The sequence below is a fragment of the Microcaecilia unicolor genome, chromosome 5 (genome assembly GCF_901765095.1).
Source record: "Microcaecilia unicolor chromosome 5, aMicUni1.1, whole genome shotgun sequence".
NCBI classification, from domain to species: domain Eukaryota; kingdom Metazoa; phylum Chordata; class Amphibia; order Gymnophiona; family Siphonopidae; genus Microcaecilia; species Microcaecilia unicolor.
Window position 1 is genome coordinate 301,237,338 of NC_044035.1, and position 19,649 is coordinate 301,256,986.

The 19,649-nt window shown below is 43.0% G+C and overlaps 1 protein-coding gene across 1 annotated transcript in view; it reads left to right on the top strand.

Moving 5' to 3' along the window:
• Nucleotides 1-19,649, top strand: part of RPGRIP1L (RPGRIP1 like) — a 343,339-nt gene that overhangs the window by 219,793 nt on the left and 103,897 nt on the right. Inside the window, 1 exon segment of the mRNA XM_030204315.1 lies at nt 1,980-2,191. Coding sequence (XP_030060175.1) covers nt 1,980-2,191 — 212 coding nt within the window.

Consider the following 19,649-nt stretch of genomic DNA (forward strand, 5'->3'; position numbering starts at 1 on the left):
GACAGCTCCTTGCTCTTGGCCATTTTGTAGAGGTTAGAGTCTGACTGATTCACTGAGTCTGTGGACAGGTGTCTTTCATACAGGTGACCATTGCCGACAGCTGTCTGTCATGCAGGTAACGAGTTGATTTGGAGCATCTACCTGGTCTGTAGGGGCCAGATCTCTTACTGGTTGGTGGGGGATCAAATACTTATTTCCCTCTGCAGAATGCAAATAAATTCATATACTTTCCACAATGTGATTTTCCGGATTTAATTTGTGATGTGCTATCTCTCACTGTTACCAATAACCTACCCTTCAATTATGGGCTGCTCATGTCTTTGTCAGTGGGCAAACTTACAAAATCAGCAAGGGATCAAATACTTATTTCCCCCACTGTATGTGTGCCAGGAGGATCAATTTTGAAACCATAAATGTCTAAAATAGCAGCGGGGCCAAAACAGGCTTACAGACATGTATATGCCGGCACATAAATGTTTACGTTCTGCAGTGCCAATATAGCCATTTTAGAAACAAACATTTATTGTAGCCAAGCTGTGAGTCCAGTGTCCCTTGCCAGTTTCACATTCAGGAGGGGACAGCAACCTCCTCTAATCCCCACCAGTGGAGCACTGCACAAAATGAGGACCTTTCTTAGATACCCCAGGTGCAAGTATAAATCCCAACATCAGTCTTTTTGAACATAGATATGCATTCCCCTTCTGAAATATGGAATACCTTTTTTTTTTTGGGGGGGGGGGGGGAGGGGGGTTGGCACAGCCAGAACATGCCCAGACCACACTCCCTTAGAATAGGCACTTTTTCAGTTTTAGAGGTGTATATCCCAGCTTTGTAAAATTTGGATTTAGACTGTGACAAGGCAAGCCCCAGAGATTCCTCAGTGAAGCAGTTGAGCCCAGAACTACGGGTCCCAGAAGTCCTTGCAAGAATGAGAGAAGAGAGTAGTCCTAAAAAAATGGAATGAATTCCCAGTCCCAGCAGGGGGAGCAATGGCTCGAGGCAGGGTGAGCCTGTTACTCCCTTCCCCACTAGAGGTCAAGGGAAGGATGAAGCTCAGTTTCCCTGGCTTTGCCATCAGTATATAATTTCCCCCAGCTATGAGAAGGGGAGAGCAGATTTCCTGGAGGCTGTCAGTCACCAGGAGAGAGGGGAGATGAATGGAGAGAGAGATTCCATGGAGTATGTGGAGGAAGGAAGTAGCCTGCCGTTAGAGCTGCCTAAAGGAGAGGAGCCACCTACCATGGAGTGGGGGAATACCAAGGTTGCCCTGCCCAGCACTTGAAGGCAGTGGAGGAGGCCACACCGGGTGTGGTGCTGAGAGGTGGGAGAAACTGCCAACCCTGCTCCTTACAGGGTTTCCTCTGTTCTGTGAAAAGGCAGGTGATTTGTGGTATTGGTTTGATGTGCAAAGACTGTCCATGAAGATTTGTTCAGAACTGTTGTGCTATATTGGTAGCGTGCTGAACTCTTACTAAACCCTTCTGAAGGAGGGGAAAGGGAAAGCTAATGCCCTAATAGAAGACCTGAGGTCTTGAGGAGCTGAGCGTTTGCTGAGGGATTTTGGGACCTGGACTGTACCTTTTTCTTTTGAAGATTATCTTATGAGGACTGTACCTTTTTCTTTTGAAGAGGATTGTACCTTTTGTTTTGATGATTTTTGGTATGAAATTGCCTTGATAATAAAATACTTTGGCCCTGAGTCCCAAAATATATCAGCAGTATTCTGTCCTGGAACCCTGGGAGCCCTGCAGGCTTGTTGGCTCCACCCAAGAGGCGGAAGCGGACCCCCCCCCCCCCCCCCCCCCCCCCTTTGCAAGACATTCATGCAGTACAAACTTCTAAATGCTGGTTTATTCATGTCTAACAGGTGAATAGCACTTCTAAAATAATCATCTAAATCTATCTTCATTTTTTTATTTAATTTTTTTACATAAAATATAGTGAAATCATGGAACTAAGTTTGATTACATTTTTTTCAGGTACCTTTCAACTCACAGATAATGAAGGGCACAACACTGGCACTATCAATGTTATATTGAAATGGAGGCATTCTTATCTTCCACCAAGTGGATCTGTAATGACAGCAGACCTTCTAGATTTCCTACCAAAGGAAGAGCCAGTACCAGTTAGATTATCAACAGAGGAAGATTTGCAGGTTCCAAAGTTACAGGCTGCAGTTTTGTCGGTTACTGTAAGTAATTTGGGGATAGGGAATGAGATTGTTTATTTTATATCCCATTTTTTACACTTCACAATGCCCTTCTTCCAGACTGCATGTCTGGATGAGATAGGCACTAGTTGGCCAAATGCTGGTGAGAGTTATTCATCAAGACAATAACTCTTGATCCACCAAGGCTGCTCCATTATGATCAACAACCTTTCCACCCTCCTTGGAGATTAAGGACATTATCTTAGATTTGTTTTTATATTTAAAGATATATACAACTATGCATAATATATTTGTGAGATCATTTTCAAGTAGATTCTCAGAAGTAAATTGTATCTGTCCATAGAAAAGAATCCTTTAAAAATTGTTCCAGGCCCTTTGTGGGGAAAAGGCACTCCATATTCTGGGTGGAAAATAAAAACCCTGGATATGGCAACTCCCATCTTTACCTTTACAATGTCACCCAATCAGGAAGGAAAGAATCCAAGCCAAGTTTATCTTTCAATTCTAACTGCTTATACTTCTACAGCAAAATATCATACTCAACCAACTGGTGCAAGCTATAGTGCTTTGTTCCATTGATTATTGTAATACCTTATATGTTGGAGCACCATAGATGCAGATGAAGTATTTGTAGATTTTTCAAAATGTGTCAGCCCTGAATGGTGGTGGAGTGCTCAAGTAGGGTGAATGATGTTTGTCGGCTATAGGAGCTTCATTGGCTGCTGGTTCAGGAAAGTGCAAAGTTTACATTGTTAACGCTGGCTTTTCAAGTGTTGAAGGGAGTGGGGCTTGCATATGTGGGGAATTGGTTTGTGTGGTATTTTCCAGGCAGACAATTTCTATCCCGTCAAGAGTGCCAGCTTTTGGTGCCTATGGTTCAGGAGGCACAGTTAGAGCATTATAGGCCACATGTTTTTCAATATCTGCCACTAAGTTGCAGACTCTATTACTGTAGGAACTTCATCAGGAGACAGACTATCATAGGTTTCAAAAGGACATTAAAGCTTTTCTTTTTCCAGCTGAGGGCAGTTGATTGGGTTGTGCAGTTTCCCTGTTCCTCCCACAGGTTCTAGGTGTTCATTTCTTATTTATGGTATTTTTTATGTTTGTTTTTTAGTTGTCATCCTTTAATTGATATTTACAATGTTTATTGGTATGTTGTATTTTCTGTGTGTTCTTTTCTTTTAAAAAAAACCCATATCAACCATGAATAAGCAGGTGGTATAAAAAATAATAAATGGATGAGACAGAGCTGGAGCAGGCTGATAGAAGTACATGCAAGAATTTCATTTTAAATGTCCTGTGTCTACTCCCTCCTCTTCTATGCAGCACCAGCCAACCAGCACAATTAAAGGGCTACTTCACAAGGTGCATCATTTAAAAAATTCATGTTCAGCTAAGCAGAAGGTCTGAAAATAACACTCCAAGAATATGTGCTTATTTCTCTCAAAGCTTGTAGGAATGGAAACTTCTGTTGCAGTAGTTCTCAAACCTGTTGAGGTTCACCTTCCAGTTGGGATTTCAGGATATGTATAATGTACAGTGCAATCCGCTTAAGTGCAAGGGTCTGGGACCAAAGAAATACATGCAGTTAACCGGAGCATGCACTTAACCGTTGTGACCCAAAGAAGCTTGACATCTGATAAACATATGTACAGTACTGTTTATTATACGTACAGTATACAGTCTCCGTTAACTGTCGTTAGGCTTACTTGAAGTAATCAGTCATAGTCCTCTGTACACTCTCGTGTCTGTGAGTTCCATAGACTACATCTGTTAGACGGTAAAAACTGTCATAGCACTAACATCCAGTGGCCTCCAGATAGGCCCGCACGGTGTTGAGACTCTCCAGCACTCTTGCAAAAGTGACAGGAGGTTGTTGAATTTCATCAGCATGTGCCTCGCTGCTCATTTCATCATCTGTTTCATCATCAGCCGTTGCCTGCATATAGGCACATATCTCGACATCAGTGCTGTCGTCAGCTGTTTGTAGATCGTAATCAACAGCTATGTAGTGATGAAACTCCTCTTCAGTAACACCGGCTGGGATGTCAATAGCCTATTCATCTGATGCGTTTGCAACAGCTGCATCTGTTTCGTCCCTCTCCACATCCTTACCAAAGCTTGCCCGCTTGTAGCAGTTCACAATGGTTGCCTGTGTAACATGATTCCAGGCTTCTTTCTGCATATGTAGGGAATCCAACAGTGATAGATTACGAGCCAGTTCAACAGCACGTTTATCCTTGTCAGTCTGGTCATCCATAACGCTCATCAGACGACGTAGCACAAGAGCCCGATAATGTTGTTTGAAATTGGCTATTATGCCCTGATCCATAGGTTGGATAAGAGAGGTAGTGTTTGGTGGCTGGAAGACCACCTTGACGTTAGACATCCTGACATCATCACTGTGTGCAGCACAATTATCACAAAGCAACAAAATCTGACGCTTTTGTGCCCACATTCTAGTGTCTAACTTCTTTAGCCACTGCTTCCAAATTTCCCCAGTCATCCATGAATTTGCATTAGCCTCGTATGACACAGGAAGTCGCTTAACAATCTTGAAGCAACGGGGCTGTTTGCTCTTTCCAATGACGAGTGGTTCCAACTTGTCACTCCCGTCCATATTGCAGCAAAGGAGGATCGTCAGTCGGTCCTTTGACGTTTTACTTCCTGTAGTTTTAGCTTTTTTGAATAAAAGTGTTCCATCAGGAATCGCTCGCCAGTAGAGACCGTTTTCGTCAGCATTGAAATTGTCACAAGGTGCAAACTCGTTCAAGATGGTAGGAAGAACTGAAACAACCCAATTTTCAGCACCAAAGTCATCAGCGTCTTGTTTTTCACCATGCTGTTTCTTGACTTTTATGTTGTTCCTCTCCTTCCATCTTTCCAACCATCCAACAGTGGCTTTGAATTCAGTTTGTCCAAGACTTTCAGCTAGCTGATTAGCTTTCCCCATAAGCAGTGGACCACTGACGGGAAACTGTCTGCTCCTGATCTGAGAAAACCACCGAAGAAGAGCATCTTCTACAACCTCAGCTTTTCTCGCCCGTTTACGTTTCCAGTGTGGATTTGTATTGTTTTGCCAGTCTTCCAGAAGCTGGTCTTTCTGCTTCAAGATACGTGAAATTTGACTGGGATTGACACCACATTCTTTAGCAATAGATGCTTGACTTTGTTTGTTTTCTAATTTTTAAAGAACTTCTATTCGTTCAGCCAGTGTTAAAATCTTACAGTTGCGCAACGACGATGACCACTCCAGTGTACACTCTAATAACTTTCTTTGGCTTATTCTGCCTGTGGCAGTTAACCAATGAGATTTCAAATTTATCGCCCCTTTGTCACATGCCAATCGGCTTCCATATTCCATGCGTGCACTTATGCGCAGTCTTTTTTGTAGAGGAGCGGTCTTAAACCATGCATATAAGCGAATCTTGCACTTATCAGTGGTGCGCTAAACTGAAGTTTGTCCCCATAGAAATTGATGGCACCAAAAACGGGACCGAAGTACGGCATGCAGTTAAACAGAGCATGCGCTTATCTGACGTGCACTTAAATGAAGTGCACTGTATATGTATTACGATTGTAATCTCCCAGGGGTACTCTTATGTGCTGAGAGGGCCCCCATGTGGCTCCTGTCCAGCATCACAAGCCCACAGCTAGGTTCAGAGACAGTTTTCTTTCCCCTATAGCACCCTGTAATCTCAGTCTCAACGTTTGGACTTCTCTTTAATCTCAGGGTGACTGTTCCTCAGTTATCTTCCTTTATTAGAATCCTTCTTTGAAACATCAGTGGGAAACTGGTCGCATTTCTGGTACCCCTGAGGAGCCCCCTGTCACCTTTCTGGGGAATGCAACACTTGCTTCTTGGCTTTAACAAATATGCAAATTAGTTACACCAGATGCAAATCCACTCCATTAACATCCATGATACACTCTGTGGGGAACAACTTTCCACAAACAGTTCATCCTTTTTCTTCTCATCTGAGCACACTTATTTGGGAGACCTGGGTCTCAGTTTAAAACAGCCACCTCCCTTGGAGAGGACTTTTAATTTTCACTCTAATTTTACAGTCCTGTCCTCCAACCATCGGCTGTTAGTCCAATTCAAATAGTACTCAGTTCCATCTGGCCCAATGTTCCGTTCACATTGGCTTCTACCATAGTTATTCACTCCATTACTGCAACATCAATACCAAGGTAAGTACTTTCTTGGTTTTAGAGGGATCCTTCTCTCTCATGTTTCCTGGGGTCTCCTCCAGCAGGTCTCTCCCTTCTCTCCTGAGCTCCTCCATTCAGGTCCCGGCATTCCTCCTTGCTCAGCTCCTCCTGGAAGTGCTCTTTATAGGACTGAGTATAGTTCACCACTCCCTTTCTTTGCTCCTCCTCCTAGCTCTGGAAGAGTGCAGAACCTTCTAGTCTGAGAGCTCTCCCTGGTGGCCTCCTCAGGACAGGGCAGGTTCTATACTAGGAGCACTCCCTAGCTGTTCCTTCAGGTCATTCCACTGGCCTACCCCTTTTGGCTCCCTCTAGTGACCAGATCAGGGCATTTTCCAGTCTTTTCCCTAGGACATTGCCTTCTGGTGGCCTCCTCAGGGGTAGGGCAGTCCTGTGTTTGTCACAGGATAGACCTTATTTTCAAATGACCACCTTACCCCATAATTTTGTTTGTATATATGAAGACATATTTCAGGCAAAACATCAGTTAAATGTTCAACATTTACTGGTTGCTCAACAACACTGACATTCTGAAGGCATCAAACAGTAATAATCACAAAATCTGCATAAGGCATTTTTGAATATGGGCAGTTGTGAACCAGATTAGGCTGGCATTTTGTGAAGTACAGTAGAACAACAGACTGAACAACAGTTTGAGCATGTAAGTCCATCACATCTCCCAGTATGCTTACATCAGCCCTTATCAAGAATAAGATATAGAAGCAACAACTAGATCCCAAACTCAAGTCTATCTACTTGGTTCTACTGTGATTGAATTAGCGGATGGTAAACTCCCTTCATTTTGCATGGCTGTTGGTTTTTTTCTACATCACCATCTGGTATTGAATGAAACTATCTGACAATCATCAGCTGTTGTAATGACACAGATTACAAAATTTTGACAGAAAGCAAGAATCCCAATAAAATATCCACAGAATTGCCAAATTAAACTAGAACAAACATTTGAAGAATGGTGTTTGCTTAAGAAGAATAACGAGTGGCAGTCTGTATCACAGCAAGCAAGAGATGCTAAGGGCCCTGTTTACTAAGAGGGGCATAATCGAACGGGGCGCCCAAGTTTTCCTGAGGACGTCCTTGCAGGACGTCCCGGCGAAGGGGCGGGGAAACCCATATTATCGAAACAAGATGGGCGGCCATCTTTCATTTCAATAATACGGTCGGGGACGCACAAATCTCAACATTTAGGTCGTCCTTAGAGATGATCGTCCCCGGTTTTCGGCGAGAATGGAAACCGAGGGCAGCCATCTCAGAAACGAACAAATGCAAGCCCTTTGGTCGTGGCAGGAGCCAGCATTCATAGTGCACTGATCCCCCTCACATGCCAGGACACCAACCGGGCACCCTAGGGGGCACTGCAGTGGACTTCATAAATTGCTCCCAGGTGCATAGCTCCCTTACCTTGTGTGCTGAGCTCCCTAACCCCCCCCACCAAAAAAAAAAAAAACCACTCCCCACAATTGTACACCACTACCATAGCCCTAAGGGGTGAAGGGGGGGCATCTACATGTGGGTACAGTGGGTTTCTGGTGGGTTTTGAAGGACTCACATTTACCACAGGTAAACAGGTGGGGGGGTGGGCCTGGGTCAGCCTGCCTGGAGTGCACTGCACCCACTAAAACAGCTCCAGGGACCTGCATACTGCTGTCAGGGAGCTGAGTATGACATTTGAGGCTGGCATAGAGACTGGCACAAAATATTTAATAAGTTTTTATTTTAGGGTGGGAGGGGGTTAGTGACCACTGGGGGAGTAAGGGGAGGTCATCCCCGATTCCTTCCGGTGGTCATCTGGTCAGTTCGAGCACCTTTTTGAGGTTTGGTCGCAAGAAAAAATGGACCAAGTAAAGTCGGCCAAGTGCTCATCAGGAATGCCCTTCTTTTTTCCATTATTGGCCGAGGACGCCCATGTGTTCAGCATGCCCCGGTCCTGCCTTCGCTATGCTTCCGACACGCCCCCGGGAACTTTGGTCGTCCCCGCGATGGAAAGCAGTTGGGGACGCCCAAAATCGGCTTTCAATTATGCCGATTTGGGTGACCCTGGGATAAGGACGCCCATCTCCCGATTTGTGTCGAAAGATGGGCGCCCTTCTCTTTCAAAACTAAGCCTGTGATTCACTCTAGAGGCGACTTAGCTTTTTAGCATGCACTAACCATTAGTGTGTGTTAACTGTGTAGGCGCTCACAATATTCCTATGGTCGCCTACACAGTGCGCATTAATTTTGCTCAACACTAAAAATGCTAATACACCTCAGTAAACAGGGCCTTAAGCTTGTCACCAAATTGGTGATCTTTTTGACATTACTCATGCCAACACTCTCAGCATGATGACAACTGCTGAAGACAAGGAGTTCCTGCTGGCTCTAAGTGAAAAGGGAAGAAGGGGATCAGTGGCTGGTATTGATGCACCATTACCTGCAAAAGAGAAACAGGAGCTGAATCTTGCAAGGCATCATTAAATGGAAGATTTGCAAAGAAGAGAAACAGAACAGCAGTATTGATATCATCAAATAGTAACTACAGTGATAAGGATGTAGGCAGTACATTGGCCTCATGACAAAAGACGAGACACAACTTCAGTTCTTATTGCAAATTATTGAGCAGCACTAGCAGATTTATCCAGATAACAAGAAACTGGCAGGGCTACACTAATTTTGTTGCTTTTCTACTGCATTATAGACTTGTATGTAGCAAAATGTTTGTTTGAATATGTTGCATAATTGGTAAAGAACTGATTCATGAAACAAATATGTGTTTCTTCATTTTTGTAATATATTTGTTATTGCCGTCAATTGGGCTTTACCTCTAGATATTTAAATAAAAGATTCAAACATTTTGGCAAATGTTTTTAGCTAAGGTGCAGCAATTCTAGGGAGTAAGACCTTTGATAATCAGCATATTTATTTTTTTCTGTTCTTTAAGCTGCACCCTAATATGCATGCAGTTTGCTTGTGATAGAAGCAGTGCATGTGGACTCATCTCATGCATATTCTTTGTAGTTATCCTGAAAAAACAACTACCTGGGGGACCCCCAAGTACAGGTTTGTGAACCATTGCTCTATTGCATTCATCTTCTCTTTCTCTGTTTTAAATATAGAGAAAAGGAAGACTATACAAAACAAAAGCAACAATCCTGGTAAAAAGAAGTAATAAGGACAGAGTTCATTTCAGAACTGTTATTTCTTTTGTGGCTATATATTCATGTATTTTATATATGAAAATAATCTTAGAATTAAATTATATTTTCATTTTTATAGTTTTATGTTACATCATATTATCCAATCATCAAACCTGGATGGAGAATTTTTTGTGTAACTGTACTTTAAATAATATACAGTCACTTTGTCTTCCTTCAATGTCAGCCCATTCAAATGGCAGCATTTTATTTTCATCTTTGCTCATTTGGCAGTGTAATTTTACTGCTGCGCCATTCTTATACCTTCGAAAGTCATAATATTTGAAGAGCGTACTTAAATCAAAGTCAAAATATTGAAAGTAAAAAATAGCTTTATACACTTGTTAAATCACTGAAAAACAAAATTCTAACAGTGTTTCAACAATAGAAAAATTTGGTAAAAATAAAATATGAAAATAGTAGAGTACAGGTAATAAAGATAACTTTGTATGGGTCATGCAGTTCAGAAAATGGATGTTTAGGTCCACATATTCAAAACAATGCTAATATTTTATAGAAAGCATTGCAAATACAGAGCCTTTGGTAAAATATGTATAGCTCCACCAAAGAAGCAGGTGTATTTGGCACTACACAGACCATGAGAGGCCATTATGTAAAACATAATAAAAAAAAATTAATATCACTAGGGGTTTTATTATGTGTAAGCAGAGCTATATATCTATGTAAGTGGCAGGTTTGCACATCCACAGGAAGCTGATTAAGGAGTCAAACTCCCGGAGTCAAACTTCGCAAAAGGAGTTGCTTTTCAGTTCCATAGAGGTGAGTGCCAATTTTTTCCTCAACCATTCCTCTAAACTCAATGAATATAAGTTAGCTGGATTTATGCATGACTTGGAGTAGGTGTAAAAGGTAAAGGGAAATTTTCAAAGTTATATGTGTATAGTTGCTTTAAAGTATAGAATACACATATACATTATGCAGCTGCATCCCCTTATAAGTATATGTAGAAGCTTTTCTAAAGTTGCCACTTGTATGTTTAGCCCACTTTCCACATGTAAATCCTCCATTGATATGTATAAACCACCTGAGACTTCCAAAATGACCTCCAATACCTTCAGTAGCTAATGGATGTTTCCTTTTTATAAGCATCTATTTGTATACATTTTTCCTACTGTTTAAACATCTCAGATCTATTTTTCCACAAATGGATATACTGGATACTATTGAAAGCATGTCTGGCTTACATGTTTCCAGAAAAGTTATTATCTTGTTGGGCAGACTGGATGGACCGTGCAGGTCTTTTTCTGCCATCATCTACTATGTTACTGAAAAAATATACTGATCAGACTTGTGCCCCTGATAACTTGTTACGTCTGTTAAACGTGATGTATAGTGATATTGCTATTACCACACACAATGTGGAATTATTTAAAAAGTTAGCGCACCTACAGCATGGCTTAGTAAACAGGGCCCTGAATTTGTAATTTCCATATATCTTCTATTTTTCAAAACACCTTTTAATAACTTTTTCACTTAACTTCTGTTGTAAATTTCAAATATCTTCCATTTTTTTAAAACAGTTTTAAAATAAAATTTTCACCCCCAGAGTGACCAATTGATATAAAACAGAAGTGAAAAATGTATTTTAAAAAAGTGTTTTCAAAATGACAAATTCAATGAAAGACTAGCAGGCTTATTTTTGAAAGAGAAGGGCGCCCATCTTTCGACACAAATCACAAGATGGGCGTCCTCACAGGGTTGCCCAAATCGGCATAATCAAAAGCCGATTTTGAGCGTCCTCAACTGCTTTCTGTCACAGGGACGACCAAAGTTCCAGGGGGCGTGTCGGCGGCGTAGCGAAGGCGGGACTGGGGCGTGCCTATCACATGGGTGACCTCGACCAATAATGGAAAAAAGAAGGGAGTCCCTGACAAACACTTGGATGACCTTACTTGGTCCTTTTTTTCTTACGACCAAGCCACAAAAATGTGCCCGAAATGACCAGATGACCACCGGAGGGAATCAGGGATGACCTCCCCTTACTCCCCCAGTGGTCACTAACCCCCTTCCACCCTGAAAAAAAATTTTAAAATATTTTTTCCAGCCTCGATGCCAGCCTCAAATATCATACCCAGCTCCATGACAGCAGTATGCAGGTCCCTGGAGCATTTGTGGGGAGTGGGTTTTGGAGGGGGTTTGGGGGGCTCAGCACACAAGGGAAGGGAGCTATGTACCTGGGAGCAATTTCTGAAGTCCACTGCAGTGCCCCCTAGGGTGCCCGGTTGGTGTCTTGGCATGTCAGGGGGACCAGTGCAGTACGAATGCTGGCTCCTCCCATGACCAAAGGTCGTTTGTGAGATGGGCTTCCTCGGTTTCCATTATTGGCGAAAATCAGGGACGACCACCTCTAAGGACGACCATCTCTAAGGTCGACCTAAATTTCGTGATTTGGGCATCCCCGACTGTATTATGGAAACGAAATATGGCCGCCCATCTTGTTTTGATAATAAGGGTTTCCCCGCCCTTTCGCCGGGACGTCGTGCGAGGACGTCCTCAGGAAAACTTGGGCGCCCCTTTCGATTATGCCCCTCTAGGAGGTTTTTCTAAAAAGCCAATGATTGAAAGCTGGTGATGTACATGACAGTTAACATCCATTGAGTTCTGAGGCTTTTTTCCCCTCCTTTTTAGTAGGATGTAATAATCACAATTCAATGTCAAGAAGAATTTTTGTTCAACACTAATGTAGTGGAGTATGATTAGAATTTTGATGTTACATTTCCCATTAAGTTAAGTTTGTGCCCAGGAAGCAATGGAATTCAATTAGTTTATCTAAGTTCAGCTAGATGTGAAATTATGCTTTGTTGGAAACAGCCAGATTTTCCATAAAGAGAGTGGTACATCAGAATGCAAGGGTCTCTGTCACTGGAAAACCTAATTGCAGTATGCCATAAGATATGAGAAATTGGGAAGAAGTGATAGCCACCGAGAGACAGCCTGAACCGTGAGTGTTCTCATTTTTGAATGTGTCATTATCTCACTCCATCGGTATTTATTTTGGGAGGGGGGCGGTTACCATCTCTGCTGGTAGTATAGACCCTTGCCATGTCCCAGCGGTTGAAATCCAGAGACATTAAGGAATCATTGCAACAATTTCAACAAACGGCGGGTGATGAGACTGTGCGGCCTGCATTCCCACCCCATGGTAAGGATCCTGCATCACCCGAAGTTTCAGTGGATGAGAAGGAGTCAGTGCAAATTACTTTAGTTGGTTTGAGTAAGAAATGCTTTCCGCTCTTTTTGCTGACCTGAAGGCCATGAGGTGGGAGAATTAGCATCTCTCATTGATACTTTGCACAGGGATGTGCGGAGCCTTGGTTCATGTATAGATGACACAGAGACTCAGAGGAGCAGAGAGAGGATGTGCTTGACAATGTAAATACTCCTCCCTGCACACCCAGTACGAGGATATACAATATACACTGGCAAATGTGGAGAACAGGGGGCAGATAAATATTTTATGTTTTCAAGGTGTTCTGAGAACAATTACCAAGAGAACATCTCCTTGATTGTACAAACTTTATGTTGTCAATTGCTTTCTTTAGAGAAAGCAGCAGGGAACATTGCTGTGGAAAGGGTCCATCATGCTTTGTGCGTGGCCTCTGATAACTGCCCTTACGATATCATAGTTTGTTTTTTCAGTTATGCGGATAAGGATGCCCTATTCTACGCAAATGTGACAGTTTATCATGATCTCTCTGCCTTCACATTGGCAAAATATCACAACCTCAAGCCGGTTTTGGATGTGTTGAAGTGGGAACAGATCAAGTACCGTTGGGCCTTTCCCTTTGCTCTTTGCTTCCCACTGAGTGGCACATTACACCGAATATGACTGTGGACCAGGCATGGAAGATTTTGAAGGATGTGGGCCTTGTTTCAGAGCCATCAAGTATTATCAAGGCTCCAAGCCTGCCTGGTTCCAAATTTCAATGCTGGGTGAGGCCCTCAAGTAAGGGGAAGTGGCTGGCTCGACATTCTGTTGATAAAGAGGTTTGAATACTAGCTCTGGATTTTGCTTGGGGAAGCTCCCTGGACAGACAGCAATTTGTCAGAAGCCTGGTATTTACTGCAAGTTGACTGATCTGGCTTCCTCTGTAGCTGGAATGCCTCTTGTTTGGGCCTCCAGTTGACTGTTTTGCTTTGCTAATTGTTGTGCCATTATTTATCACCTAATCAACGGAACATTATGTGGTGGTAATTTACTCTCCAGACTGGAAGAGTGAGAATTTGTTGGACAGTTTTTGCTTGTTTGGACTTGGGCTGTGTTACTTTTCTCTGTTCTATGTTAGTTTGTGGGCCCTTTGATCTACTTTTGTTGGGAGTTTGAGTCTGTTTTGAGGGGAGGAGGGATTGGATTGGTTCTGGGTTTGTTGGGTGGCATATGAGTGACATATGTTTGTGTGGTTTTTTTTGGGGGGAGGGGGGTTGTAATTATTTTAACGGCGGGGGGGTTGGGGGTTAGTTGGGGACTATTTTTCCATTTCTGAGAAGAGGGACTTGCTTAGACTGTTTGTCTTGTTTCTAAGCACATTGAGTGGAAGGAGTCACTTTGTTTCTTGCCTGTGCAGTTATTTCCTCTCATAGAGTTTATATCAATGGCCTTAACTTTCCAGGTAAGAGACACTCTCTCTATAGGCAACTGACTCACAGTCAGGTACAAATTTCACGTATACAAGAAACTCGCTTATGTAAAAGTCATGAATATTTGCTTCAGCATAGATTGTACCCTCATATCTTATTTGCTTCTGACCAGTTGAATACTAAGAAGTGAGGTGTTGCCCTTTTGTTTCACAGGGACTTGCAACTTCAGGTCCTGAAAGTTAAGCATGATCCTGAGGGAAGATATCTTATTGCACAGGTTCTTACTGATTATGTTGAACTGACAATTGCAAGTTTTTACGTTCTGAATGTGGAGCAGGCTACATTCTTCCAAAAATTTAAAGTGAGTCTGGGTGGTTTTTCTAGGGGTCCTTTGGTGATAGGAGGGGATTGTAACGTATATCTTAATCCTAGTCTAGATTCCTGCTCTTTGGAACATGGTGGAAGCACTAGAGCTAGCCTTGCCTTGAAATTCCTTTTGCTAGACTTAAACCTTATTGATGCTGGGGCCGATTCTGTTCAATATATTTGTGAGTGACCTTGCCGAAGGGTTAGAAGGTAAAGTTTGCCTATTTGCGGATGATACTAAGATCTGTAACAGAGTGGACACCCCGGAGGGAGTGGAAAACATGAAAAAGGATTTGAAGAAGCTAGAACAATGGTCTAAAGTCTGGCAATTAAAATTCAATGCGAAGAAATGCAAAGTGATGCACTTAGGGAATAGAAATCCACAGGAGACGTATGTGTTAGGTGGCGAGAGTCTGATAGGCTCAGACGGGGAGAGGGACCTTGGGGTGATACTATCTGAGGATTTGAAGGTGACGAAACAGTGTGACAAGGCGGTGGCTGTATCTAGAAGATTGTTGGGCTGTATAGAGAGAGGTGTGACCAGCAGAAGAAAGGGGGTGTTGATGCCTCTGTATAAGTCGTTGGTGAGGCCCCATCTAGAGTATTGTGTTCAGTTTTGGAGGCCGTATCTTGCTAAGGATGTAAAAAGAATCGAAGCAGTGCAAAGAAAAGCTACGAGCATGGTATGGGATTTGCGTAACAAGACATATGAGGAGAGACTTGCTGACCTGAACATGTATACCCTGGAGGAAAGGAGAAACAGGGGTGATATGATACAGACGTTCAAATATTTGAAAGTTATTAATCCGCAAATGAACCTTTTCCGGAGATACGAAGGCGGTAGAATGAGAGGAAATGAAATGAGATTGAAGGGGGGCAGACTCAAGAAAAATGTCAGGAAGTATTTCTTCACGGAGAGAGAGGTGGATGCTTGGAATGCCCTCCCGCGGGAGGTGGTGGAGAGGAAAACGGTAACGGAATTCAAACATGCGTGGGATAAACATAAAGGAATCCTGTTCGGAAGGAAAGGATCCTCAGGAGCTTAACCGAGATTGGATAGCAGAGCCGGTAGTGGGAGGCGGGGCTGGAGGTTGGGAGGCGGGGATAGCGCTGGGCAGACTTATACGGTCTGTGCCAGAGCCGGTGGTGGGAGGCGGGGATAGTGCTGGGCAGACTTATACGGTCTATGCCAGAGCCGGTGGTTGGGAGGCGGGGCTAGTGCTGGGCAGACTTATACAGTCTGTGCCCTGAAGAGCACAGGTACAAATCAAAGTAGGGTATACACAAAAGTAGCACACATGAGTTGTCTTGTTGGGCAGACTGGATGGACCGTGCAGGTCTTTTTCTGCCGTCATCTACTATGTTACTATGTCTGGAGGGGCTGTCATGGGCACCAGAGGGACTACACTTTTTATTCCTCTCCCTATGATTTGTACACTCGTATAGATTATATCTTTTTGGATACTGTCATTCAGTAAGGGGGGGGGGTGACCATCGGGAACAGAACAGTATGATATCATGCTACTTGTTGGGTAGAACTTGATGATATTAGGGATGAACCGGTGGAGAGAGTCTGGACCCTCAACATCAATCTCCTTAAGGATGAGACAGGAGTATCGACAAACTCTATATGACTATTTTGAGTATAGCCTGAACTCTGGTCCCCCACCCCCCCTTCCCTGTAGTTTGGGATGCCTTGAAAACCATTACTAGAGGCTTATTAAACATGCATCTAGGAAATGTAGGGCCAGAGATCTTTTGAGATAACAATATCTCTCCTATATAGCTCAGTTCAAACTCCTCCATAAACAATCGGGTAGTAAACAGCCTCTGAGCTCTTTGCAGCAGATCCGCTTGTTGCTCAAGGAATTGAATCAAGAAGATTTGCAGTTTGCTTTAGACAGGCTTAAACAAAGACACTATGAATATTCAAGGAAGGTGAGCACTTTGTTGGCTTTTAAACTCTGTAAGGCGTGTGCTGAATGGGTTGTTGGTAAGATCAAGGATCACCCAGGACAATTATTGTACAAGTCTGTTCAGATACAAGAGCAGTTTAAGAGTTTTCTAGCTAAATTGTAAACTAACAATCCTAAGATAGACCCCACCGATATTTCAGGCCCACTTGGGTGCTTTGGAGATGCCCTCTTTGTCAAATCCCAAGAGGACTGCCCTGGACTCTTTGGTGACTCCCTAAGTAGATCCTGGATTCTATCTAAGCTTTGGCGTCTGGGAAGGTTCTGGGTTTAGATGGACTCCTGGTAGAATTTTATAAAACCTTTGCACCTGGGTTGTGCTCCTTGTTTGCTCGCCTTATGAAAGGGATTCGGGAAGGGGGACTTATTGTTCCCACTGTGTTAGAGGCTTGGATCTCTGTTATCCCGAAGGAGGGGAAAGATACAATTGATTGCTAATCTTATAGGCTTATTTCAGTTTTCAATGCTGATGTTAACATTTTTGCTAAGGTGTTATCTAAGAGGCTTGGAGGGCTGTTACCGGATTTGATACACCCAGATCAGGTAGGCTTCATTCTGAGGAGGCAAGCGGCTGACAATATTAGGAAAATTGTTGATTTAAGTTACATATCTCGTAAGTCTTCACAACAGGACTTCCTTATGGGAATTGATGCCAAGAAGGCATTTGATAGAGTTCATTGGGACTGCTTACATAGCATGCTCTTTAAGGTGGGCTTGGGGGATGCCTTTTGTGGCTGGGTGAAAGCCTTGTACTCTGTCCCACAGGCTTGTGTATGAGTTAATGGCAACAATTCCACAATGTTTTCCTTGACCTGGGGTACTAGGCAGGGGTGCCCACTGTCCCCAGTTCTCTATAGAGCCCTTGGCCATAGCTATCAGATCTAACTCATCTATCCATGGCATTCAAGTAGAGGATAGGGACTATAAGATCAGTTTGTTTGCAGAAGATGTGTTATTGTCTCTAACATCCCCTTTGATTATTCTCCCTAATGTGTTGAAGGAACTAGCTGCTTTTTCCCAGGTCTCTGGATTTAAAGTCAATATGGAGAAGATGGAGGGGCTTAACCTTACCTTGAATGACAGTGTCTTTCTGTCCTTGCAGTCTTTCTTTCCCTTTCACTGGGTCACTAACAGGCTCATTTTCAAAAGAGAAAAATGTCTAAAAAGTGACCTAAGTCTGCATTTGGATGTTTTTCTCACAAAAACGTCCAAATCAGTATTTTCGAAACCTGTTTTTAGATGTTTTTCTATGGAGACCGTCAGAAGTACGTTCAAATCTCAAGGGAGCGTTTCAAGGGCAGAACTTGGGCATTCCTAAGACTTCGACGTTTTTCAGCCATAATGGAACAAAACAAAAACGTCCAGGACTAAAACTTAGACGTTTTGAGCTAGACCTGTTTTTATTACAAATAAGGCACAAAATGGTGCCCTAAATGACCAGATGACCACTGGAGGGAATCAGGAATGACCTCCCCTTGCTCCCCCAGTGGTCACTAACCCCTTCCCACCCCCCAAAAAATGTAATGAAAAACATTACTTGCCAGCCTCTGTGCCACCCTGAGATGTTAGACTCAGGTCCATCAGAATAGCATGCAGGTCCCTGGAGTAGTCTAGTAGTGGGTGCAGGGCACTGCAGACAGGTGAACCCAGCCTCCTACCTCTCCCTACCTGTTACATTGTGGAGGAAACTGTGAGCCCTCCAAAAGTCATCCGAAACCCACTCTACCCACGTATAGGTGCCCCCTTCACCCGTAAGGGCTATGGTAGGGTGTACAGTTGGGGGTAGTGGGTTTTGGGGGGCTCAGCAGACAAAGTTAAGGGAGCAGTGGTCAGATGTGTACCTGGAAGCATTTTATGAAGTCCACTGCAGTGCTCCCTAGGGTGCCCTATTGCTGTCCTAGGATGTCAAGGGACCAGTCTACTAAAAATGCTGGCTCCTCCTACATCCCAATGGCTTGATTTTGGACCTTTTGTTTTCCAAAATGGATAAAAAAAAAACCCGTCCAAATCCCCAAATGTCCATAGTATGAAAAAAAAAAAAAAGATAGATGTTTTTCTTTTTCGAAAATGACCTCCTTTCCTGTTCAGAATTTGGATGTTTTGTGTAAAACGTCCAAATTCAGACTTAGATGTCATATTGAAATTCCCTTCTAAGGGTTTGAAATATTTAGGTGTTTGGCTACTCCCTCAATACTCCTATCTTTACGAGGCCAGTTACCCCAAGTTGTTTTCCATCATATGAGCTGATCTGGATCACTGGTAAGGCCTTTCTCTCACTTGGTTCAGTAGGATCTCTACTATTAGAATGAATGTTTTGCCTCACCTCCTATATTTATTTCAAGTCTTACCAGTGTTGATTCCCAAGTCTGTCTTAGAGTCCCTGCAGTTGTATATCCTTATATTTATATGTGAAGGTAGACAAACTATGTTATCTAAACAGGTCCTTTATAGAGATCCCAAAAAAGGGGGGGGGGATTGGTGCTGTAATCTATGATACTACTACCGTGCAGCTCAAGTTAGAGCTGCAGTGGAATTTTTCCAGAACCATGCTTATAAATTGTTGGTACATATTGAACAACTTCAGGTGGGAGCAGTTCCTCTGGGGCCTTTACTTTGGTTACCTCGACAGCATTGTAGGTTTTGTGCTGCCTTTCCTCCTCGAGCCTTCATACTTTCAAACTTTGTGACATGATGGGTAGGAAGTGTGATTTCCAGCTTTCTAGATATACACCAATTTGTGGTAACCCTTTGTTTCCTCCAGGTATGGTTTCCTCAGTGTATACCCTCTGGCGAGCCTCTGGTTTGTCTCTTTGGGGCCAAATGTTTGATGAGGACACTTTTTTTTAGCCCAAGATTACAACTTACCTCCTCCTCATCACTATGCCTATTTGCAGTTGAAACACCTCTTAATGACCAAATGCTATAGAGAGCATCTAACAGGAGAGCACATTTATCTAGAGGATGTTTTTGAGGATTTTAGACATTAGTTCTTATATCTTATCTCCAAGATTCCCTCCTAGCTCCTGTGGCCCACAGACAGAGGTGAGAGAGTGAGTTGAATACTACTATCTTATGAGATGTCTGGGAAAATAGCTATTGCATCCAGTATTAAGGAAAATAATGTTAAGATTTTAT